This window comes from Protopterus annectens, chromosome 6.part1 (genome assembly GCF_019279795.1).
Source record: "Protopterus annectens isolate FY-2018-M chromosome 6.part1, PAN1.0, whole genome shotgun sequence".
Lineage (NCBI taxonomy): Eukaryota > Metazoa > Chordata > Ceratodontiformes > Protopteridae > Protopterus > Protopterus annectens.
In genome coordinates this window covers 107,469,674-107,495,812 of record NC_056738.1, presented here as the reverse complement: position 1 = coordinate 107,495,812, position 26,139 = coordinate 107,469,674, and the positions used below count along the sequence as shown (strand labels likewise).

Here is a 26,139-nt window from a genome sequence, read left to right as displayed (position 1 = left end):
CACTTTCCAGGCCCTGCAGTGAGGCTCCCTGGTGTAGAACTTGCTGAGCTGATGGTTGGAGTGGGAAGCAAAGAGATCAACCTTCGGGGTGCCCCATTTCTGAGTTATAAGGGTGAAGGTTCTTTGGTCTAGCTGCCACTCGTATGGGTCCAGAAGATTTCTGATTAAGTTGTCTGCTGGAGAGTTTAGACAGCCTGGCAGGAATTGTGCTAACAGGTATAGTTGCATGGCTGAGGCTGTGTGCCAAAGTGTCATGGCGAGCCTGCATAGAGGGTAGGAGTGAGTCCCTTCCTGCTTGTTGATATACCACATCACAATGGTGTTGTCTGTTTTGATCAGTAGAGCCCCTGGGGAGAGAAGAGTGCTGGACAGCTAACATCTCTTTTTGGTTGATGTGGGCTCCATTAGCCCTGTATGCACCTGCCGTCCAGGTGTGTACCGCAGGCATAGTCTGATGCATCTGTGGTGAATGTCTGGGCGGCGTGGGGTTGTGAGAAGGGTAGTCCCTTGTTGTGGTAGCATGTTGCTGCCCACCAAAGAAAATCTTTCCTTAGACAAGGTATCATTGGTATAAGAGTTTCCAGGTCTTGACAGTGTTGACAGTAAAGGCTCTTTAGGTACCATTGAAGTTTCCTCATATGCAGTCTGGCATATGGAATGAGTAGAATGCAAGACTCCATGATCCCCAGAGCTTGCAGGATTTTCCTTGTGGATAACTGGGGTCTGGTGGCTAGTTGAGAGAAATAGGCTGTCAGGTAAGTTTGCTTTTCTGGTGTAAGGAATGCCTCTGGGATGCTGAATCCAGGCTTGCTCCCAGGAATATAATTTTTTGGGTGGGTACTAGTTTGGATTTCTTTTCATTGATAGTGTATACCCTAGGGAGGTCAGTAGGTCCTTTACAAAAGCCAAGTGCTTGAGCAGCTTTTCCTGACTGTCTGCCTGAATTAGGCAGTTGTCTAAGTATGGGTAAAATTTAATATTTCTTTGCCTGCAAAAAGCAATGGCGGGAGCCAGACATTTTGTGAAAACTCTGGTAGGAGTAGATAAGCCAAAAGGAATTGCACAGAACTGAAAGTGCAGTGATCCTGCCCTGAAACATAGCTATTTCCTGCATGATTCCCTGACTGGGATGTGTAGGTAGGCCTCTTTTAGGTCTAGGGTGGCTAGCCAAGCATCCTTGGAGAGCATAGGTAATAGTTGCTGGAGGGTGAACATTTTGAATTTTGGTATCACCAGGAAGGTGTTTAGAATGGATAGTTCGAGGATGGGGAGCCAGGTGCCCTCTTTTCTGGGTACCAGGAAGAGCCTGGAGTAGAAACCTTGGCCTATCTGTTCTGCAGGAATATGCTCTATTGCCGTCATAGACAACAGGGAAAAGACTTGCTTTTTGGCCTCTGCCCACTAGTTTGGAGGAAGATCTCGGAACCTACTTTGGGGTAGGTAGAGTGTGGAAAGAAAATATGTATCCCTGGGACACTATGTTGAGGACCCAGTGGTCGTTGGTAATGGTGACCCAGGTGTTTGCGTGGAAGGAGAGTTTTCCTCCCAGGGGCAAGTGCTGATGGGCAGAGGGAGGGGGTGGAAGTGTAGAGTCCTTGTGAGTTTTTACCATGAGGGGGTGGCTTTGCACTCCCTGGTTTAGAACTGGAGGTACTCCATTGCTTTGTTCTCTGCATTCCCTGTGGCTGTTGTCTGGGGGGGGGGGGTCTGCTGCCCCGGGGTCCCAGCTGAACTGACCTGGAGGGGGCCAGAAAGGATCAGTGCTTGGAGGGGCAATACCTACTGAACCTGGGCGGCTGGACCTGCAGGAAATCCTTAACTGTCTGCATATATTTAGCTTTTTCTTCCATCTTTTTTAAGACTTCCTCTGCCTTGGAGACAAATAAGTTCTCTTTGTGCAAGGGTGCAACTAATAGTTTAGATTTGACATGGTCTGGCAAGAGCTGTTCCTTAAGCCAAGCATGCCTTCTAAGGACAGAACCGGTGACTGCTGCCCTGCAAGATGCTTCTAGGGCATCAAAACCACAGTGTAAGGTGTGCTTAGTTACTTAACTTGCAGAATGCATTAACTCTTGTAACTCTATTTTCTGTATAAGCAGGAAAAGATTATATTTTTTGTTTGAGGAGTTCCGTCGTATGCTACTGAAATTTTAGCATACGGAACTGACAATTTAGTGCTCTAATAGCAAGAGTAGCAGAGGTGTATACTTTTTTACCCCATCTGTCTAATGCTCAAGAATGATTTTTTGAAAAGAAATTTGTGAGAGTCAAGGACTCTGTAATACCGGTCAGGTTTCCTGGGAGTAGGAGGAAGGGTGTCAGGAGTCAAACTATATTCCATGAAAACATCATCCACAACATCCAGGACAGGAGGAATGGCCAAGGGTCTGTGCTATGGAAGATCTAAGAATTTCTTGAGTCTCTTTTTAGACTGAGGGTAGTCCTGACATTCCCATTGGAAATGTTCCTTAAAGTATGAAGGGTTTCCCCAAAGGAAACATCCTCGGGTGGAGAGGCTGAGGGAATGGATTCCTCTGCATCAGAATCATCATAAGCAGAGTGGTTGCATGTCTTCATATTCAGAAGCATCAGAGTCATCGGACACCTGTTCCGATAAAGCTACTGGGGACAAATCTTTTTCTTTTGGAAGGGGTAGCTTGGCTTCCCCTTATCAGCATTATAAGGTCTTCCGCCATTTTAAGCATTTGAGACTGAGGCAAGGAAGCAGGTGCCTGAAACCATTGGTTTCTTGGGTGTGGTTCGTACCCTGGGCCTTAGAAACTCAGTAGTTTTCAAAAGAACAGTAGACGCGAAAGAAGTCGTCAGTTTGTGTCAAGAATCGGTAGTGTGAAGTACTTTCTCGGAAGCCAGTGCCTGCTCAGTGGCTCTGGACCCATCCAAGGTAGAGACAACCACAGGATCCTTAGTCGATGAAGAGTTTTGCGGCATACCGGACTCCGAAAGGGTCTCTGTAGTGGCCTGCAAATCCACAGAAGCAGGTATCAGGGACTGCGAAAGCACCTCACTGAGGACCGGAGAACTGAAGACTAGCTTAACAGAAACGTCGTCGGTAGACTTGAACCTGTGCAGTCTGTCTCTGTCTTTATCCTTACGTTTTTTCAGAAGATCTGTTGTCGGATGGCTTACCGAAGCCATATCGGAAATTGAGGACTGACAGTGAAAATATCTAGCTACAAGGGCCCAACAACATAACGTTCTGGTGCTGAACAAAGCACAAAAGCAACAGCGGAGGACGTCATGGTCTGGGCCTAAGCAAGTGTGGCAGTAAGAATGAAAGTCTCGGTGTGGTATTTGCTTTCCACAGGCGAGACAATTGTTAACTTTTTCTGACATCGGTTAGAGCAAGAAAAAAGGATCCCCAACGAGGTACTTAGCTTTAGAAGACTTCAACTTCAATTCGGAAAACGAAAACTCAGGTAGCGGCTGACCGGCATCGCGCGAACTGCTTCTGCTTCGTGCTCCTCAGCAAGAAAGACTGATGTAATGGCGTTGACTGCCTTACTTTATACTACTGATGAACTGACGTCAGTCCTGAAGCGACAGCAACCGACGCAGAAATACTAAGCCTCTGGTATTCGGGCCGACTGAGGGCTACCCTGGCAGGGATAACACAAATGTGATGACTGCAACAGTGAAACACGAAGAACATATGCTCAGTTCTTGGACTCTTACACTGTTCACTACATTTACTAATATACATCTTCACACCCAATAACTTAAATATGCACATGACACCACTACAGTGTGTAATCCCCAAAACAATATTATCCTGATTCAATAAATACAGCACTCCATAATTACACTTTTAAGATGGCTATGGAAATATCACCTTATCTACAGGAACTGGGGTGGTACTAATGATATTTAGTAAGCAACTATAACCATTTCAGATAAAGGATACCAACACTGACATTTTTCAGCAATACAAAATACACACTCTTTTGATGCCTAAACTACTGTAGGGATGTAACACAACATATAACATCAACCAAATGACCCACAACTTCAAATTTAAAATCTCTTCCATTATTTAATGGAAACAACATATTATAAAATTGCTAAATTTGCTGCACAACCCATTACCTAGCACATATGCATACACTAAAACTGAAGTAATTGCTCTGAGAATAAAACCAGATTTGTCCACGACCTTCATGAAAACACCTTTACAGAAAGTGCCCTGTCCTTGAAGCCTAGCCTATTACAAGCCCACAAAACTAGTACACGTATATAAAATGTAAGATCAAATATTTTCTTTAGCAAGTGGAACTCCATGCCCATAGAACTGAATAAAATGTACAATTCTGATACCTTTGAACAAACCTGTACACTACTACAGCACCATGCCCTTACTTGAAATAACATAAGTGAACCTATTCCTACAAATGTATTCAAAGTTTGTCATCTGAAATGAAATGTTAAACTCCTTTTTATAACTGTACTCTTTATTATGCATTTACAACTTTAATAAAGCATTTTCTCAATTTCTCAAACACTCCTACAAGAACGCACCTTAAACGTCTTGCGCTTTTCCATACATTCTCATGCAGCACTTCAGTCCAACTCAAATAATTACAAATGCAGTCACTGAAAATATACTGAAACTGTATCATAAACTTTTGCTGTTCTGAAGGCTTGTGTCTGGTTTGAACATATGGTAATGTACTGCTACATGTACTTATGTTCTGACATCTTATGACTTTGTCTTATTATACAATGAATATATCTTTTAAGAATGCTAACTCTTCTATTAAATGGACAGTAAATTTAGTAATGATAGTTTTGAAATTCTTCCTTAAATTTCATACATGAATTCCTTGCTCTTCTTTTCCTGAATCCCCACTAAAAATTAGCTTTGCCTACTAGAGCTGCTCAGTCAATAAAACACAAAAATAAATAGGATATCTCAACTACATATCCATTCAGAAGGGTCCCATATATCACATCACATGCTAATTCATCCATTTAAGTCAAATAAATGCAACGGAAATTAAGACCTTCCATATCAGAAAAAGCAGTAGCAGGTAGGTAGTGTCAGCCATGCCACACAAAACTGTATCAAATGTGGTGTCAGCCTTTCTAATCACAGATTTTTTGTTTGCTATGAAAACAGTTGTCATAACTGTTAACCAGCAAGCTTGGTGCAACTTCAGACCATGAGCAGGTCTTTGGACAATTTTTAGGCATGATCTGACACAGGGTGTCAGAATAAATTGAACAAATAGGTTCTACATAAAAATAAATATACAAATAAACCTACTAGCTGTTAAAAGTTGGTATAAGGTTATATACACAAGTACAAAAAGATTGTTTAACATAATAAAATAATACAAAAATGTGGCACTGAGTACGTTAGGCATGTAAATGGAATTTAAATCAACAATTAAATGTAATCTAAGAAGTAAAGAATAGAGGTTTGAAGGTGACTGCAGAATTAAGTGAAGGAAGAGCAGGGTTGCCAGACGTCCCTATTTGGGCGGGACTGTCCCGAGATCAGCAGCCTGATCCCGAGTCCCGCCCTGCCGGTTTAAATCCCGGGCAGCCTCAGCTTTGTTTTTTTGATTGGCCGATACGGCATACAGGCCAATCAAAAATGGCTAAACACGGAGCTTCTTGTGTTTAATGCGAAGTTCCGCATTAAACGAAGCTCCGTGTTTAGCGATTTGATTGGCCCGTATGCCGATATACGGGCCAATCAAAACATCGCAAAACAGAGCTACATCTGTTTAATGTGAAACTGCGATGTTCCGCATTAAACAGAAGTAGCTCCGTGTTTAGCGATTTTTGATTGGCCCGTATACCGGTATACAGGCCAATCAAAACATCGCAAAACAGAGCTACTTCTGTTTAATTAAACAGAAGTAGCTCTGTTTTACGATGTTTTGATTGGCCCGTATACTGTCATAAGGGCCAATCAAAAGATCGCAAAACAGAGCTACTTCTGTTTATTGCAGAACATTGCAGTTCCGCATTAAACAGAAGTAGCTCTGTTTTGATTGGCCCGTATACCGGCATACGGGCCAATCAAAACATCGCAAAACAGAGCTACTTCTGTTTAATGCGGAACATCGCAGTTCCGCATTAAACAGAAGTAGCTCCGTGTTTAGCGATTTTTGATTGGCCCATATACCGGTATACGGGCCAATCAAAACAGAGCTACTTCTGTGTAATGCGGAACTGCGATGTTTTGCATTAAACAGAAGTAGCTCTGTGTTTATTTATGTTTGATTGGCCCGGGCCAATCAAATAAAAAATAAACACAAAGCTGCTACTTCTGTTTAATGCGGAACTCTGATGTTCCACATTAAAGACGTGGAAGTCCTTTTTTTTTTTTTAGTCCCTACCTGGCCAGTCGGAAATCTGGCAACCCTGAGGAAGAGGGTTAGCCAAGGTTTCTAAACACCTACACTGAACTCTATTCTTCTAAGTGGTTGTGAAGATCCTTTGCAGGGAAGGTACTTAGCATTGAGGACCATTACTCTGAGCTGTTAGAGCTACTTCCTGTAGTCCGGAGTACAAGCTCTGATTCATTCTATTCTCACTTGCCTGTGAGTGACTCTAAACTTACAGACATTGCTCCTAGCTCACCCTGAAAAATGACACTTTTCCTAGTAGCTTTCCTGGCTAACAAACAGATTAAAAAAGTTTGATATCTTTGAGACTGGAGGGCTGGACTTGTTTTATTGGAGTACCAGTCACAAGGAATCAGGTTGATAGGAGCAGAGAAGTCAATGACAAGATAAGATTGTTAGTTTGCTAGCAAGAGGAAGATGCTTGGGCATTTTTGCACACCTGTGATGCTTGGTTGGACTGCAGGCATTCCTTGTTTGTATTTTGTCTCGAGCCCCTCTGCATATGAAGCGCATTATTAGGCCTTCCTCCAGATGGTGATCCTGAAAGAAGACTTTACTAATTTCTTTCCACCAGGATAACCATACTCCCCTCCCTTCCTAGCCAGTTTGTGAAATGCTTGGACTACAGTTAGGGCTTTTTTCATCTGTACCATGAAAAAGGCACAAAACAGCACTTTTAAACCAGCCCTGGACTATAGATGGTCTGATATGCAAGATCAAAAAGATGTAAGGTGTGAAATGTTCAGCCAAAGGATATACTTTAGCTAAATGAAGGCAGCTGAAATATGTGCTTTATAGAAGTATATCATCTTGAAATGAGTTACCTGTGTGACCTGTGGCAGAAGACACCCAAACTGTAAGCTCTAAATAGATAAATTATTCTCAGGGCAAAATAAACTTACTTATCTGCCTCCTGTCATTAACAGGAAGGCAGCATGGGAAGTGTACAGTACAAGGGAGACAGCCTGGAGAAATACATCTTTACAGCAATGAAGCTGTGTATATAAGGGGTAGGATACAGAGGGACACAGAAGCTTCCTGCTCCCATCTTTTGCACACACTTATGATATAGACCCTTTGTGATGTAGCACATGAGCGAATCGCACAAATTGCGAATGCTCATAATATCGAGCGTACCGGACCTCAAAGTGCTTTTTCTGAGATTGCGGTACAGTGAAGAATGGGATATTTGCCCTTTCCTCACTGTAGCGCGATCTCAGAATTGGAATATATATTTAGCGGGGGTGGGGTGGGGGGTGCAGCCCCCCACAATAGGAAGTTCGAGGTCCGGTATGTTCAATATTATGAGCGTTCGCAATTTGTGCGATTGGCTCATATGATATAGACCCATCACAAATGGATGCTTCTGTTTGTAAAGAAAGCTACAACAAGTCATACAATGGTGGGAAGAAGTGATCTGTGATCCAATGGTGTTAGTAATTAAAATGAGAGACCCAAGAGACCCAGATAGAATCAATGGGTCCTTAACCTAACCGCAGTGCAGCACAGGTTTCAGCAGCATCTAATTTTTTTCTGATGTAAAAACATCATGGAGCTACACAGACTTTTAAATATCATTAAATATTTGAAACTTTCCTTACTGCTTAACTTCACCACAACTGTATGTGACTGCTTCTATTATCAAACTAAAAAATGTCTGCAAGACATACCTGTTTGCATGGTTTAGAATTGCCAGTCAACATACAGTGATCATCTGCACTATCTGCTCACTTTTTCTAATTTAATTCCATCACTAAGCTCAACATGGATTCACAATACTTAAAAATACTTACCTTCCACAGCAAAAACACCAACAAGGCCAACAACAGGATTCCAGCCAACACTGCAACAAAAATAATCCACCAAGGCACACCACCGTATTGAGCAACTGGCTTTTCTGGAAACACGGTCAATCGCACCTACAAAATATTCCCAGAAAAAGAATGTGAACCCAAATGTGTGAATATGAAGGCAGTTACTCTATTCCACAGGTATACAGTGTACTACCATGCAAGGAACATGCAGAAATAGTTTATCATATGCATACATAATTACATTTTAATAAGATAAGTCAAGCAATGGCTAACATATCTGGGTACTTCATTATCAGTGTCTGCAAAAGTGATTAACCTGCTTGCAATCTGCAACTGATGGTTTCAAAGTAGGCAACAATTTTGCTCATTGTGTTGGCAAACTGGATTTGAACATTAATTTAAATTTCAAGAGGACTGGACTGACAGAAAAATACAGCCAAGCTGCTTTCCTTGTCTGGACCTCAGGAAAAAGAAAAAAAAAAACACCCCACAGGACAGCTTCCTGGGTGACTTGTAACATGCCAAAGAACAACGTGAAATTGTACGTGAAGACATCAGTCCAAAGTGATATTTCTGTAATTCATGCCTTCAAAGCAAAGGGAAAAGAAGGGAAGGACATTAAGAAAGTACAGTTGTGTACACTTACCATAAATGTAGATGTTCGAGTGTATTCACTTCATTACATTTGGGTAATCTGCTGGCAGGTTGCCCTCAGTCGGCCTGATTAACAAAGTCTTGGGTCCTGTGTCAGTTGCTGTCCCTTCTTCCAAGATGTCAGGTCGTCAGGAGTATAAAACATGCAGCCGACGCCATTACATCAGCTTTTCTTGCCACAGATGTCAGGTGCCCCCAAACGGGGAGCAAATAAAAATGAAAACAGAAAAATATACCTCCAATCAAAAGCAAATACACCAAAAAGGCTTTTAAGCAAAGTAAAAGAAAGTAGAGGTATAGTCAGAGAAAAACAGGGGATTGGCGGGAGGGTAAAGTACAGTTCTGTACACTTACCATAAATGTAGATGTTCGAGTGTATTCACTGTTGCAGTCATTACATTTGGGTAATCTGCTGGCAGGTTGCCCCCAGTCGGCCTGAATAACAAGGTCTTGGGTCCTGCATTGGTTGCTGTCTCCTCTTCCATTATGTCAGGTCGTCAGGGGTATAAAACATGCAGCCAACGCCATTTTATTCAGTTTTTCTTGCCCCAGATGTCAGGTGCCCCCCAAATGGGGAGCAAAAGTAGATATATATATATATATATATATATATATATATATACACACACACACACACACACACACATATATATATATATATATATATATATATATATATATATATATATATACAGTAATATGTACGTAAATGCACTTTTAGCAACATAAACTTTACCTTCATCTAAAAGCAAATACACCGCAAAGGCTTTAGAATATACTGAAGGAAAGAGAAATTATAGCATAAACTTTACCTTCATCTAAAAGCATATACACCACAAAGTCTTTAGAATATAGTGAAGGAAAGAGAAATTATAGAAAAGGGGGATGGCGGGTGGGTAACCCGGACTGCAACAGTGAATACACTCAAACATCTACATTTATGGTAAGTGTACACAACTGTACTATGTTCTTCATGCTTCACTGTTGCAGTCATTACATTTGGGTAGAATCCCAAAGCTATGGATTGGAGAATGGAACTAAATAGCATTAGGAGCGGCTATAAGGCCCTGCAGAACTGCAGTGGCAAAGCCTGCCCTGGATTTGGAGAAGAGAGGCAAATGATAATGCTTTGTGAAGGTATGAACAGAGCTCCAAGTAGCAGCTTCTAGGATGTCTTTGGTTGGAACTCCTCTGAGAAAGGCTGCTGAGGTAGAGGCAGCCCTGGTGGAATGTGACCCGACTCCCTTGGGCACAGGTTTACCATGGTGTAAGTAGCAGAAACGAATGCAGTGGCTTATCCACTTAGAAATAGTCTGCTTTGATATAACCTTCCCCTCTGATCCTGAAGCAAATGCCATCAGTAGTTGCTCAGACTTTCTTAGAGATTAGGTCCTGTTTAAGTAGAATCTTAGTTGTCTGTGTATATCCAATGAATGCAGAATCCGCTCCCCCTTGTTCTGTGGATTTGGGTAAAATGTTGGCAGGTGAATAGTTTGGTTAAGAGCCACACTGGATACCACCTTAGCCATAAAGGAAGGATTGGTCTTGAGGGACACCCTGTCTGGGTAAAATGTAATAAAAGGCTCCACAGCCATGAGAGCCTGTAGCTCTGAAACCCTTCTTGCTGAAGTGATTGCCAGAAGGAAAGCTGTTTTCCAAGATAAAAAATTTATATCCGCAGTAACTGCTGGTTCAAAAGGAGGCAGGGTGAGTTTTTCCAGCACAAAATTGAGGTCCCATGCAGGAGTTGGTGATCATCTGGGAGGCCTTAAATTTTTGGCCCCTTTAAGATAAGATACTGTTTTAGCAGAGGATGAGAAAAGATGGGAGACTCCGTGTTGCAATGAGCCGAGATGGCAGAGGCATGGATTTTTATTGAAGATAAAGATAGGCCCTTGTCAGGCATCTCAGTTAAGTATTGTAAAATCTGAGGGATATTTGGTTTTGCTGTGTCCGTTCCTTGTGCTTGGTTCCAAGCACAGAATCTCTTCCATTTATCAGCATAAGATTTTCTAGTGCTAGGCCTTCTGGCTTCCAAAATGACATTCATCACAGATTTACTGAGAGGTGTTGGTTGAATGATTAAATGGTCAGCCATGCTGCAAGGTTCAGAGTTTGGAACTGGGTGTGCAGAATTTGATTGTTCTGCTGAGACAGTAGATGAGGTATTTGAGGCAAGTACCATGGAGGGAGTTGAGACATATTCCTTAGAATTAGGTACCAGTGCTGGCAAGGCCAGTTCGGAGCAATTAGGATCATTTTTGTTTTTCCCTGCCTGACCTTTAGTAAGACCTTGGAGAGAAAAGGCAGGGGGGGAAGGCATAGACTGATAAGTTTTTCCAACTGAAGGATAGGGCATCCACTTTCCATGCTTCTCTGTGATAAGTCCTTGTGCAGAATTTGTTCAGTTGATAATTTTGGGGAGAAGCAAATAGATCTATGTCTGGGCTCCCCCATTTCTGTGTTACCATGCTGAAGACTTGTGGATCCATTTTCCACTCGTGTGGGTCCATAAGATTTCTGCTTAGGTCGTCTGCCAGAGTATTTTGTTTTCCCGGCAGGAATTGAGCTTGGAGATGTACTCAGTAAGTCAAGGCTGTGTTTCACAATGCCATGGCTAGTCTGGAAAGGGGGTAGGAATGTGTACCCCCCTGCTTGTTTATGTACCACATAATCGTGGTGTTGTCCGTCTTTATCAGTAGTTGTCCTGGATGAAGTAAGTCCTTGAAGGCTGTCAGAGCATTCTGAACAGCTAGCATCTCTTTCTGATTGATGTGCAGATGCATTTGTTTTGGGCTCCATATGCCCTGAATGCATCTCCCTGCCAGGTGGGCTCCCCAAGCATAGTCTGATGCGTCTGTAGTTAGGGTTTGGGTGGCAGGGGGTAGAGTGAATGACAGTCCCTTGTTTTGGTGACATGTCTCTGCCCACCAAAGAAACTCCTGTTGTAGGCAGGGAATGAGAGGAATCAGTTTCCAGACTGTGACAATGTTGACTCCATAAACTTTTTAAGTACCACTGTAGTTTCCTCATACGCAGTCTTGCATATGGAATTAGAAGAATGCAGGAAGCCATGAACCCCAAGGCTTGCAGTATTTGTCTTGCAGATAGCAGGGTTTTTGTGGCCACTTGTTTGAAGTAAGTTACCAAATGAATTTGCTTCTCTGGCATGAGGAAAGCTATCTGGGCAGTTGTACTCAAGCTTGCACCCAGCAATGTAATCTGTTGAGAGGGTACCAGTTGTGATTTATTTTCATTTATGGTGTACCCCAGACAAGTCAGAACCTTTTTTACAAACGCCAGATGATTTAGAAGAATGTCCTGGTTTTCTGCCTGAATTAGACAATCATACAGGTATGGATATATTTGAATATTTCTTTGTCTGCAAAATGCAATTACTGGAGCCAGGCATTTTGTGAATACCCTGGGTGCAGTAGACAAGCCAAAGGGCAGTGCAAAGAACTGATAATGCAAGTAGCCTGCTTTAAAGTGTAGGTATCTTCTGCAAGATTCCCCGATTGGGATGTGCAGGTATGCTTCTTTTAAATCTAGAATTGCCAACCAGACATCTTTGCCTAGCATAGGAAATAACTGGTGAGGAGTCAGCATCTTGAATTTTGGAATGTTCAGAAAGGTGTTTAGAGTAGACAGGTCCAGAATTGGATGCCATGATTTGTCTTTTCTGGGTACCAGGAAAAGCCTGGAATAGAAACTTTGTCCCTTTTCCTGTTCTGGTAACGGCTGGATAGCCCTCATGTTTAAGAGGGAAAGTACTTGTTTTTGAGCCTCTACCCACTGATTTGGGGGCAGGTCTGGCCACCCGTTTGGTGTTGTCAACGTGTGGAAATGAAATCTGTATCCCTGGGACACTATATTTGAAACCCATTCGTCCTGGGTTATGAGTTCCCAGTTTTTTGCATGAAGAGCAATCTTTCCCACCAAAGGGGCAGTTAAAAGGTAAGTGTTTGGTAAATTTAAAGGAAAGTCATTGAGACTGTTTACCATAGGGGGTGTCTTGTTATTTCCAGATTGGGAAGTGGAGGCCCCCTATTGCTTAAGTTCTGAGAGTCCCCTGGGACTGAAACCTGAAGCTTTTGGTGTATTTGGGTTTGGCTTGAGAGGATCTGGAAGGAGCTGGAAAGGACCAATTCTTAGTAGGCCAGTGCCTACTAAATCTTGGAGGTTGCACTTGTAAGAAACCTTTTACAGTTTGCATAGATTTAGCTTTATCTTCCATCTTTTTTAAAACTTCTTCAGCCTTACTGCCAAACAGGCGGTCCTGATTTAAAGGAGCATCCAACAATTTTGCTTTAACATGATCAGGCAGAGATTGTTCCTTAAGCCAAGCATGCCTTCTAAGCACAGACCCAGTAACAGCAACCCTGCAAGAGGCCTCTAAAGAATCAAAACCACATTGCAAAGTATGTTTTCCAACTTGTTCAGCAGAATGCAATAAATCCTGTAAATCTTTATTTTCCACACAGTCAGAAATCCTCATCATTTTCTGTTTAAGCAGTCCAATAATATGCTGTTGATATTTTAACATATGAAATTAGCAGTTTAAAGCCCTGATTGCCAAGGTTTCAGAAGTATAAACCTTTTTACCCCATCTATCCAGCACCCTGGAGTCTCTATCAGAAGAGATAGGATTTTTAGCCGTAGAAGCCTTAATGCCCTCAGGCCCCTCAGAAATGGTTTCAGGATCTGCAACAGGATTTTTGAAAAGGAACTTGTGGGACTCAGGAACCCTGTAGTATCTGTCAGGTTTACTAGGAGCTGGAGGCAGGGAATCAGGGGCCATACTGGATTCCGAAAACACATCATCAACAATGTCTAATACAGGAGGTATAACCAAAGGCCTATGCTGAGGTAGAAGAAGAAAATCCCTAAGCCTCTTTTTTGAATCAGAAAATTCCTGACTTTCCCAGTGGAAATGCTCCCTTAAGGTATGTAAGGTTTCCCCAAAAGAAAAGTCCTCAGGGGGGAAGCAGAGGGAATGGAATCCTCTGCATCAGAATCCTCATAAGTAGGTATGGACAAATCCAGGTAATTAGAAAAGTCAGAAGAAACAAAGTCCTGATCAGAAGATTCATAATCAAGCTCAGCACTAGGCCTCTTAGAAGGGGGGGGGGGGGACTACCTCTGATTAGAGTAATTAGATCGTCAGCCATTTTGATCATTTGTTTTTTAGGCATGGGGCCTGAACATGTGGCCTGGGCGTCGGTTTTTTAGACATAGATCGAGATTTAGGCCTTAGAATTGAAGGTGGAGTCAGTTTAATATGCAAGTCTGTAGGCCTGAATACACCCTCAGAAGCCAGTGCCTGCACAGCGGCTCTGGACCCATCCAAGGTAGAGACATCCGCGGGTTCCATAGGTGAAGTATCTTGTGGCATACCAAACTCTGAATGGGTCTCAGCAGAGGCCTGCAAGTCAGAAGTAGAGGGTATCAAGGGCTGCGAAAGCGCCTCATTGAGTACCGGCGAACTGGCGACTGGCTTAGGAGAAGCGTCGTCAGCAGTTTTGGACCTCGACGGCCTGTCTCTGTCTTTATCTTTGCATTTTTTCGAAATCCCGGTAGTCGGATGGCTACCCGACGTCATTTCTGGATAATTAAACCGAGAACCGAAATATTTAGAGGCAAAAATGTACAGACGATGGATAGTGCGCTAATTAAATAAAGCACAAAACCGACAGCAAGGTATGTCGTGGTCAGGGCCTAGGCAAGGAATACAGCACAAATGAAAATCTTTATGAGGTATTTGCTTTCCACAAGTAATGCTATTAACTTTTACTGACATCGGTAAGGAGCAAGAACAAGCTTCCCCAACAGGGTACTTAGCTTTAAGTTGAAGACTTCGGTTCTGAAACTCGAAAATTAAAATTTCAGGAGTCGGCTAACTGGCACTTGCGAACTGCTTCTACTTCGGGCACGGCACGGGAAGAACAACTGATGTAATGGCATCGACTGCATGTATTATACCCCTGACGACCTGACGTCATGGAAGAAGGGACAGCAACCGACGCAGGACCCAAGCCTTTGTTAATCAGGCTGACTGAGGGCAACCTGCCAGCAGATTACCCAAATTTAATGACTACAACAGTGAAACACGAAGAACATCAGCTACTAGACAGAGTACTGTCAAAAGGAGTACACGGACTACTTCCATGGCTGGCATCCCCTGGGTGCATTGAGGACTTTTGTTACAGCCAAAAAAGAGCACTAATGTTGTGAGTCCTCAGAAAATAGTTTATTGCAGATTTAATTAAGCGCTTTCGTCAATGCCAGTTGACTTTATCAGAATAATTAAAAATTCAAAGGAAATGGGTTTAAATAGTATAAACGTGACAATGATTGGTTCATCCTTCCTCCAATGATTTAACAAAAAAGTTTTTTTCAGCTGATAAATATCCAGCTCAGTTCATAAATATTGTGTACATACTTATTAAAAACACAACTAAAACATCATACTGATATTGATACATAGGTGTTCAACAACTTTCACAAAAAATAAAAGGTTCAAACAAAATACTCAGTATTGCACATACATACAAAACAACCCCAATAAAGGTTTCTGTATAAGAACATGTAGAATAGTGGGACATTTAAACCTGCCCTGCCTTTTCTCTTAGTATTGGCAGGAAGTTAAGTGATCATTTAACCCCGGAGGGAAGTTAGCAGCTAGTCTTAATTGCCATAATAGTTCTTTTTTGTTTAGAACATTTTGCCAATCCCCCCCCCCCCACTAACTTCAATATGCACAAAGTCAAGAATGGCAAATTTAAATCCACAGAAACCAGCACATTGTGTACTATGTTTGTACAAAGCATTGGTTTCCTTTTTATTTTTCATGTCATATAGATGTTCATAATTCTGGTTTTGAATAGCCTCTCTCTTTTTCCAGTATAAAATGCTGTACAGGTATTACACCTAGCGATGTATACCAGCTTACTCGAAAAACAGTTGCCCCTTCTCAAATACTCAATATTCTTGTTTTGATTGTCAATGGAGATAGAATTATCCTGTAAAATATATGAACAATAGGGGCATCTACCACAAGGTCTGCTGCCATTTAACTTCCCCTGTTCACCTTGATTTTTAGTTCTATTCTCCAGAACTTACTTTAAATTAGATTGGCAAAATGTTCTAAACAAAAAAAACTATTATGGCAATTAAGACTAGCTGCTAACTTCCCTCCGGGGTTAAATGATCACTTAACTATCCTGCCAATACGAAGAGAAAAGGCAGGGTAGGTTTAAATGTCCCACTATTCTACATTTTCTTATACAAAAAACTTTCTTGTGGTTGTTTTATATTTATGTGCAATACTGAGTATTTTGTTTGAACCTTTTATTTTTTGTGAAAGTTATTGAACACCTATGTATCAATATCAGTATGATGTTTTAGTTGTGTTTTTAATAAGTATGTACTCAATATTTATTAATTGAGTTGGATATTTATCAGCTGATTTTGTTAAATCATTGGAGGAAGGATGAACCAATCATTGTCAAGTTTATACTATTTAAACCCATTTCCTTTGAATTTTTAATTATTCTGATGAAGTCAACTGGCATTGACGAAAGCGCTTAATTAAATCTGCAATAAACTATTTTCTGAGGACTCACAACATTAGTGCTCTTTTTTGGTTCAACTGTTCGTGTTTGAGCACTATTGCACCACCTTTTTGGTTTGAATGTCTGGTTTGTGGTGCTGGTTGTTATGGAGTCCCCAGAAACTTTGAACTTTTCGCCTATTTCCGAATCTGGGCAACAAACGGAACTTTTAATTATCAAAAAGGATATGGCGGAATTGAAGGGGGAGCTCACCCGGCTCATTGAGTTGCTTTCCCAGTCACGCCACTGTGAATCTGGGTGTTCTTTGGCTACCGATACTCGAAAGAAGGGTAATGCTTATCCTGGTAAAGAGGATATTAATTGTAGTCCTAATTCATCGTCCTACCACTTTAAGAAGCGTGGTGACATCATCACGACACTTCAGGTTCATCATGGCGAACCTGAACAGCGTTTTTCCTCTGATGGTAACCACACATCCGAAACTGGAGATGGTTTGGCTTCTCTTCCATCTGTGAGCATTGTAAAAACCAACTGTGTGGTGCATTTTGGCAGTGATATTGAAGTTATTTCAGATGATAATTCGAATTCAACACGCCGATGTGAAAATCATTCTAAAGGTACGGCTGCTTTGAATTCAAATACTGTAGCCCAAGCTGTTCGTTCAGACAGAGTTTTTAATCTTAATGGCAGGGAAAACTCTCAGCAGGGAGTAAATAAAGCTCCCTCATGTGCATGTAAAATGACTGGTGGTACCAAAGAAAGTCCCTGTGTGAACAAGGTTAAACAGCACTATGGGGCACTAGTTCAGAAACATTTCTCTTTTTTTCAGTTCTAAAGTAACAGCCGAGACATCTAACAACAAGGGCAATGGTCTCTTCAGTTTTAAATCCTTGAAACAGATGATTTATACTTTTGAGAAGAGACTATTTAAATATAAGATGTCAAATAGAGATATGTTATTTGAATGAATGTATCAGGAACAAAGTGGTGCCGCAAGGTTTAAGAGTTTTTAAATTTCCTTTTGGAATACATTATAATACTGAAATTGTGAATGTGTTTACCACAATGTTTGATAAGTGAGGGTTTGAATTGCTTAGTAAAAGTGTATTTTATTATGAACAGATGGAAAAAAATTGCATAAGGAAGTTGATGATTTAAACAAAATGATTTTCAGTGACTTATTGTTCACACAGTATGAAGGATTTTTTCATAAGGTTATTAGTAGGGTTGAAAAGAAATGTGACAATATTTTTAATAAGAAAGTGAAAAAAACTAGACAGAGACTGTAAGCAGTATAAATATTGTAAAGTGTACCCCAGTGACAAACTGGTTTTCAGTAATGACGACAAAAATGACTTTTTACCTCCAATACAATATGGGGAGGTAAATATGGATAATATGGATTTGGAGTTTACAGGTGAGGAAGAACATTCTATGGAGGAAGGGAGGGGTAACCTGTTAAGAGTATCAGGATTTTCCACTCCCAAGACGCTCAGAAAGAATAGTGAGTCGGAAACAAGAGACTTACAAAACTTACAGCAAAGCAGCACAACAGTACAAGGGTTTTCCCAGGTGGTAGAAACATTAGTTCCAGTCTCAGTGAGACAAGTTAGTAATGTTCAGCGCACATTAAATGGGTTCAACATTTATAGCTACACAGACAGGTCCATTTTAGAGGAATTATTTTCTCTATTTTCTAAAGGGTTCAAGTTTGTTCCCACCAAAATCCCAGATATAGCAGAAACATTAGTGGATGTACAACTTTATCTGAGAAAATTGAATTTAAAATTAATGTATTCAGTTAAAGATGGTAACAATTCTACCAATTGTTCCATCAAAACACTGAGAAAAAGTAGTGTTTTTAATCCCCCCCCCCTCTCCACCCACTTATTACTGCTTTTGAAAAAATTGTCAAGGAAGATATGTACAAAATGTAGGGAAATAAAAGAAGAATATTTTCTTACCTCAATACAAAGGAAAGAAGTTTATTTAAAAATCTAAGAGAGGATAAGAGTATACGTATCATGGCACCTGATAAGGGTGGAGGTATTATATTATACAATTCTGAGGATTTCACTAATACAATGCAAGCCATTTTGTTTAATGTTGAAATTATTCTCCATGTTCCAGGAATGAAATACATATTTCCTATCAAAGAGTGGATAGCTTCTTATATGAATATGTTACGGATCAGAGGGTTTCCAAAGAAGACTATGATTTTCTTCTGAATTTACATCCTAAAATTCCTGTTATTTAAAGTACACAAAAATGTTGAAACAGGCCCACTGTGGCAGCCGCTGGTTCCAAAACACATAACCTGGCTGTGTAGGTTGATAAAAAAGTAAAACATGTTGTAGAACAGTTTCCACATTTGGTAAAGGACTCTTGGGATTTTCTTGGACAATTAAAAAGTGATGTGTGGTATCAGAACTGCATTTTTCTGACTATATATGTTCAAGATCTGTTTTCCTGCATTCCTAAACAGGAAGGATTAAATTTCTTTGAAGAAGTACTCTACACCTGTTCTTATTTGCCCCATGATGAGATTAGTCTAATATGTGAACTTATGGGACTCATCTTGGAAAATAATTGCATATATTTTGAGGGGGAATATTTCCAACATGTGAAGGGAGTGGCAATGGGAGCTGCCTGTGTCCCTATATATGCTAATTTGGTTTTGTTAGGTTGGGAAAGGGAACATGTCTTCAAAAGTGAGTTTTTTTCTAATGTTCTATTTTATAGTAGGTTCTTGGATGATATTTTTTATTTTATGGAAAGGAACTTCTGCATCCATTCCATTATTCATTCAATACATAAATGGAACTACTAATTTTTTAAAATTCACTTTTGACTTCCATGAACAGGAAATTAGCTATTTGGATACCAAGATAGTTAAGGATCATGAAAAGTTTATTTCTAGAATTCATCGTAAAAAAAACTTTTGTTAACAGTTACTTGCACTTCGATAGCCATCATCCTATGTTCCAAAAGAAAAGCATTATTAAGGGTCAGGCTATCAGGGTTGCCAGAATGACATCCTTGAAAAAGGACGTAATTCAGGAATTTGTATATTTGAAGGATATGTTCCTTGAAAGAGGCTATCATGTTGAGCTTATTGATACAATACTTACAGGAGTATTAGATGAGTGGGGTAAAATGTATATTCCACTGTTGGGAAGGGGATTAAATAAAATCAACAACATTCGGACAACCATCGAGAATGAGAACAAAATTGATTTTCAACAGGCATGTGTTGTCCAATACAGTCCCCTGTATCACCAAGTTAAAGAAATACTTTACAAAAATTGGAGTATTTTTAAAACCAACAATGAAGTTTTTCAGGTGGTGGGTGAAAAACCTATATTTTCAACTAAAATTGGACCTAATTTAAAGTCAGTTCTGCAGAATAGAACTAAAAATCAAGGTGAACTGGGGAAGTTAAATGGCAGCACACCTTGTGGTAGATGCCCCTATTGTTCATATATTTTACAGGATAATTCTATCTCCATTGACAATCAAAACAAGAATATTGTGTATTTGAGAAGGGGCAACTGTTTTTCGAGTAAACTGGTACGCATCGCTGGGTGTAATACCAGTACAGCATTTTATATCGGAAAAACAGAGAGGCTATTCAAAACCAGAATATATGAACATCTATATGACATGAAAAATAAAAAGGAAACCAATGCTTTGTACACAGTACACAATGTGCTGGTTTCTGTGGATTTAAATTTGCCATTCTTGACCTTGTGCATATTGAAGTTGGGGGGGGGGGGGTTGGAAAAATGTTCTAAACAAAAAAGAACTATTATGGCAATTAAGAGTAGCTGCTAACTTCCCACCGGGGTTAAATAATCACTTAACTATCCTGCCAATACTAAGAGAAAAGGCAGGGCAGGTTTAAATGTCCCACTATTCTACATTTTCTTATACAAAAAACTTTCTTGTGGTTGTTTTATATGTATGTGCAATACTGAGTATTTTGTTTGAACCTTTTATTTTTTTGTGAAAGTTGTTGAACACCTATGTATCAATATCAGTATGATGTTTTAGTTGTGTTTTTAACAAGTATGTGCTCAATATTTATGAATTGAGTTGGATATTTATCAGCTGAAAAAAAACTTTTTTGTTAAATCATTGGAGGAAGGATGAACCAATCATTGTCAAATTTCATCATCCTCATCATCTTCTTTTGGCTGTTCCCATTAGGGGTCACCACAGCAGATCACCTGTTTCCATTTCTTCCTGTCCTCTGCTTCTTGCTCTGTCACACCAACCACCTGCATGTCCTCTCTCACCACATCCATAAACCTTATCTTAGGCCTTCCTCTTTTCCTGTTACCTGGTAGCTTCATCCTTAGCATCTTTTTCCCAATATACTCAGCATCCCTCCTCAGCACATGTCCAAACCAGCGTAATCGTGCCTCTCTGGCTTTGTCTTCAAACCTTCCAACCTGGGCTGATCCTCTACTTATTCCTAATCCTGTCCACCCTCGTCACACCCAGTGCAAATCTTAACATCTTTAATTCATAGATTCATAGGCTGGTACTAGGCTATCAGCCCTAGGGCCTATACAAGCCTAGCCATAACAATTCCCTGGCTATTTCTTCCCACATTATTTACTTTCCTGGACCCCTGTCTAGCAGAGCGACTGACGTGATCCCTGGGGTGAATTTCCTTTCTCCCATCCAATCGTCAAGGTTCCTCTTGAAGAGGTCCAAAGAGGCACTCTGCTTGACATGTATGGGCAATCTATTCCAGAGTCTGGGGAGTCTCTGGGTCAGGAACCTATCCCTCCAGCATGTTTTGTTTATTGTGATGACAAGGTTTAGATCCCTGGAGCATGTATTTCTGCCACATCCAGCTCAGACTCCTGCCTTTTTGTCAATGGCACTGTCTCCAACCCATATAACATAGCTGGTCTCACTATCCTCTTGTAGACCTTCCCTTTCACTCTTACAGGTACTCGTCTGTCACAAATCACTCCTGACACTCTTCTCCACCCACTCCATCCTGCCTGTACTCTCTTCTTCACCTCTCTTCCACACTCACCGTTACTCTGAACTACTGACACCAAGTATTTAAACTCATCCACCTTCGCCACCTCTACTCCTTGCATCCTCACCATTCCTCTATCCTCCCTCTCATTCACACACATATATTCTGTCTTAGTCAAGTTTATACTATTTAAACCCATTTCCTTTGAATTTTTAATTATTCTGATAAAGTCAACTGGCACTGACGAAAGCGCTTAATTAAATCTGCAATAAGCTATTTTCTGAGGACTCACAACATTAGTGCTCTTTTTTGGTTCAATTGTTCGTGTTTGAGCGCTATTGCACCACCTTTTTGGTTTGTTTACTTTTGTTACAGCCACATGGAATTTTATTCTGTAGAAAGCTGGCAGCATTTAATTCAACTTGAAAGTAGAAAACATCTCAGATTGGCACTGATAACAACTGTATCACAGTTTGTTGGCTGGTAATGGTTATGACTGCCAAACTGAAGAAAAACTATTTAGTAAAACAAACAACAATGTAGAAGTACGGCTTTACTTAAAGGACCGAGAGGACAGGCTAACCTGAAAAGCAGTCATTAACACCTATGATGCATACACAAACAGGATGGGCATTTGGGAGGGGTGGCTACTCACATTTGCTGCACTGAACGTTCCCCACTGACTTCTTCCTACAAAGCTCTGTGCATCTCCAGGAATGTATCTCTCACTCTCTCTCTTGGGAGGGGGGGTGCATGTCTGAGTGCAGGGCCTACTTACAATAGTCTTTGGAGATTGGGGACTAAAGGAGGTACTGGGATTCAAGGGGGCAGGGATGTTGAGAGAAATTACTTATGACAAGTAGAATGCACATGTACTCACTGAGAATTGTTCCTTGCACAGTGAGCATTCCCAAAGCAATATACTGAAAGGCAAGAAAACTGCATTGCAGTCATCAGTGATTAACAGCACACGCAGCAGTATGCTCCATGGCAAGATATTACTTAGTGCAGTTATAACATGTGCTACAAAAGAGGCACACACCAAAATGTACTAAGCTTACTTACACATGTATTTACACAGTGACACAAGAAAGAAGTGAGGGATATTCTGGATACGATAAGCTTAGAAGATATGGAATCATGCACATCATACTTGGGAACAGTTACAGAACTATAGTAAATGGCAGAATCACTACGTACGAAACAGCATCTCCTCAAAAAGGTCTAGTTGTATCACAGTACAGATTGTGAATGGCAAAATCTACTGGAGTTGATCATAAAAGATGACATCTGGATGTAATGAATGGAAAGTCACTATAAGAGGGAAAGTACAGTTTTGTACCTACCATAAATGTAGATGTTCGAGTGTTCACCCTGCTGCAGTCATCACACTTGGGTTATCCTGCCGTCAGGTGGTCCCGCAGTCGGCCTGAGTTCCAAAGTCTTGGTCCGGCGTCGGTTGCTGTTGCTTCCTCCCTGACGTCTGCGCGCCAGGGGTATACAAGAGGCATCCGACGCCATTTTCTTCAGTTTTTCTTGCCCCAGATGTCAGGTACCCCCAATAGGTAGGCAATACATCTTGCTATATAAAAATATATATATAAGTAAAAATAAAGCAATACTTTCAGTCACAAGAAAATACACCACAGAGGTTGTATAGGATAGAAAGGAATGGATAAGTCCAGCTAGTTCAGAGGGGATGGAGGGAGGGTAACCTGGACTGCAGCAGGGTGAACACTCGAACATCTACATTTATGGTAGGTACAAAACTGTACTATGTTCATCGTGTTACCCTGCTGCAGTCATCACACTTGGGTAGAATCCCAAAGCTAAGGATGGGTGGTGGAGTTAAACAGGGTTAGAAGAAGCTAGTAGGCCCCGCAAACCTGCAGTGGCAAAGCCAGCTTTAGTCTTAGAATATAGAGGTAAGTGGTAGTGTTTAGTGAAGGTGTGCACTGAACTCCAAGTTGCAGCTTCCAGAATATCCTTGGTTGGCACCCCCCTGAGAAAGGCTGCTGATGTAGCTGTAGCCCTGGTGGAGTGGGGCCTAATGCTAGCAGGTACCAGTTTCCCATGATGCGTGTAGCAGAAACGTATGCAATTTCCTATCCATTTAGAAATGGTCTGTTTTGAGATAGCTTTTCCTTGTGATCCTGTGGCATAGGCTACAAAGAGCTGGTCAGAGTTTCTGAAAGCCTTAGTTTTATCCAAGTAGTAACGTAATTGTCTGTGAATGTCCAAAGAGTGCAGGAGTCTTTCTCCTTTGTTCTGGGAATTTGGGAAAAAGGTGGGCAAATGAAGCGTTTGGTTTAGGGCCACACTGGATACCACCTTTGGCATAAAGGAAGGGTTAGTTTGCAGAGAGACTCTGTCTTGATGAAAAATGAGGAAAGGCTCCACTGCCATTAGTGCCTGTAGCTCTGAGACTCTTCTAGCTGAAGTTATTGCTAGCAGCAGGGCAGTTTTCCATGAAAGAAACTGTAAATCAGCTGAGAAAGCTGGTTCAAAGGGTGGCAGTGTAAGTTTTTCCAGAACAAAGTTGAGATCCCAAGTAGGTGTTGGTGCTCTCCTGGGCGGTCTTATGTTCTTAGCCCCTCTGAGGTACTGTCTTAGGAGTGGATGTGAAAATAAAGGAGGATCCGTGTTGTAATGAGCTGGAATTGCTGAGGCGTGGATCTTAATAGATGAAAAGGAAAGTCCGTTGTGCAACATTTCAGTTAAATATTGTAGAATCTGAGGCATGTTTGGCTCAAGGGGATTTTGGCCTTTAGCCTGGTTCCAAGTGCAAAATCTTTTCCATTTGTCTGAATAGGTTTTCCTGGTGCTGGGCTTCCTGGCCTCCAGAATGACATCCATAACAGCTTTGGATAGAGGTGCTGGTTGATTGTTTAGGTAATTTGCCATGCAGCCAGATTTAAAGTCTTGAGCTGGCTGTGTAAAATTTGATTGTCTCGCTGGGTGAGCAGGTGAGGAATTTGTGGTAAAATCCATGGTGGGCCGTGGGCCATGTTCTTTAGAATTGGGTACCAGTGCTGGCGTGGCCAGTCTGGTGCAATGAGTATCATTTGAGGCCTCTCCAATCTGACTTTCAGCAGCACCTTTGCTAGAAGAGGTAGTGGAGGAAAGGCATACACTGTTAATGTTTTCCAACTGAATGAGAGGGCGTCCACTTTCCAAGCTTGTGGGTGGAATGTCCTTGTACAAAATTTTTGTAGTTGGTAGTTTTGGGGGTTGGCAAACAGATCTATGTCTGGGCGTCCCCATTTTTGAGTTATCATTGCAAATATTTGTGGATCCAGTTTCCACTCATGGGGATCCATGATGTTTCTGCTTACGTCGTCTGCCAATGTGTTTTTCTTTCCTGGCAGGAATTGTGCTTGTAGTTGAACTTGTTAAGACAGTGCTGTGTTCCACAAGGTCATTGCTTGTCTGCATAGAGGGTAGGAATGTGTGCCCCCTTTCTTGTTGATGTACCACATAACTGTGGTATTGTCCGTCTTTACTATTAGTTGTCCTGGGTGTAAGAGGTCCTTGAAAGCTGTTAGGGCATTCTGTACTGCTAGCATTTCCTTTTGATTGATATGCAGATGCCTCTGATCTGTAGTCCATTTGCCCTGAATGCACTGTCCTGCCATGTGTGCTCCACCAGGCATAGTCCAATGCATCTGTTGTCATAGTTTGCCTGGCTGTGGGTAATGTGAAAGGCTGACCCTTGTTGAGGTGACATGCCTGTGCCCACCATAGAAACTCCTGTTGAAGACAGGGAATGAGTGGTTCATTATTTCCAAGCTGTGGCTGTGTTGAGTCCATACGCTTTTCAGGTACCACTGTAATTTCCTCATATGCAGTTTTGCAAATGGTATTAGTAGAATGCAAGATGCCATGAATCCCAAGGCCTGCAGACTTTTTCTTGCACGGAGTTGGGTCTTTGTTGCCATTATTTTGAAGTATTGAGACAGCTGTAGTTGTTTGTCTGGCGTGAGATAAGCCATCTGGGCCATTGCATTCAAGATGGCACCCAGGAATATTATGTTTTGTGAGGGCACTAATTTTGATTTCTTTTCATTTACTGTGTACCCTAGGCAACTCAGAAGGTGTTTGACAAATGCCAGATGTTTTAAAAGAATGTCCTTGCTTTCTGCTTGAATAACGCAGTCATCCAGGTATGGGTATATTTGAATTCCTCTTTGTCTGCAGTATGCAATTACTGGTGCCAGGCATTTTGTGAAGACCCTGGGTGCAGTAGATAAGCCAAAGGGCAGTGCAGAGAAGTGATAATGGGTTGAACCTGCAATGAAGTGGAGGTATCTTCTGCAATTTTGTCGGATCGGGACATGCAGGTATGCCTCCTTGAGGTCCAACGTTACTAGCCAAGCCTTCTTGCCCAGCATGGGAAGAAGCTGCTGCAGTGTTAGCATCTTGAATTTTGGTACTTGCAGATAGGTGTTCAGAATTGAAATATCCAGAATGGGTCTCCATGTTTGTCCTTTCTGGGGACTAGAAAGAGTCTTGAGTAAAATCCTTGTCCTTGCTCCTGTGTAGGTACCCGTTGAATGGCTCTCATGTCCATGAGAGTTGTAATTTGTTTTTGTGCTTCTGCCCATTGATTTGGTGGCAGGTTTGGCATTCCTTTTATCCTTGGCAAGGTATGAAAGTGGAATCTGTATCCTTGTGAGACAATGTTTAGGACCCATTTGTCTTTTGTGAAGATGCGCCAGTTGTCT

The 26,139-nt window shown here is 41.3% G+C and overlaps 1 protein-coding gene across 2 annotated transcripts in view; it reads right to left on the bottom strand.

The window, feature by feature from the left end:
• The window catches only part of ITGA6 (integrin subunit alpha 6), a 1,068,325-nt gene that overhangs the window by 156,340 nt on the left and 885,846 nt on the right, over positions 1 to 26,139 (bottom strand). For both annotated transcript variants that reach the window (XM_044075540.1, XM_044075541.1), the window contains exon 24: positions 8,168 to 8,293. In XM_044075540.1, coding sequence (XP_043931475.1) covers positions 8,168 to 8,293 — 126 coding nt within the window. The remainder of the gene's footprint in view (positions 1 to 8,167; positions 8,294 to 26,139) is intronic.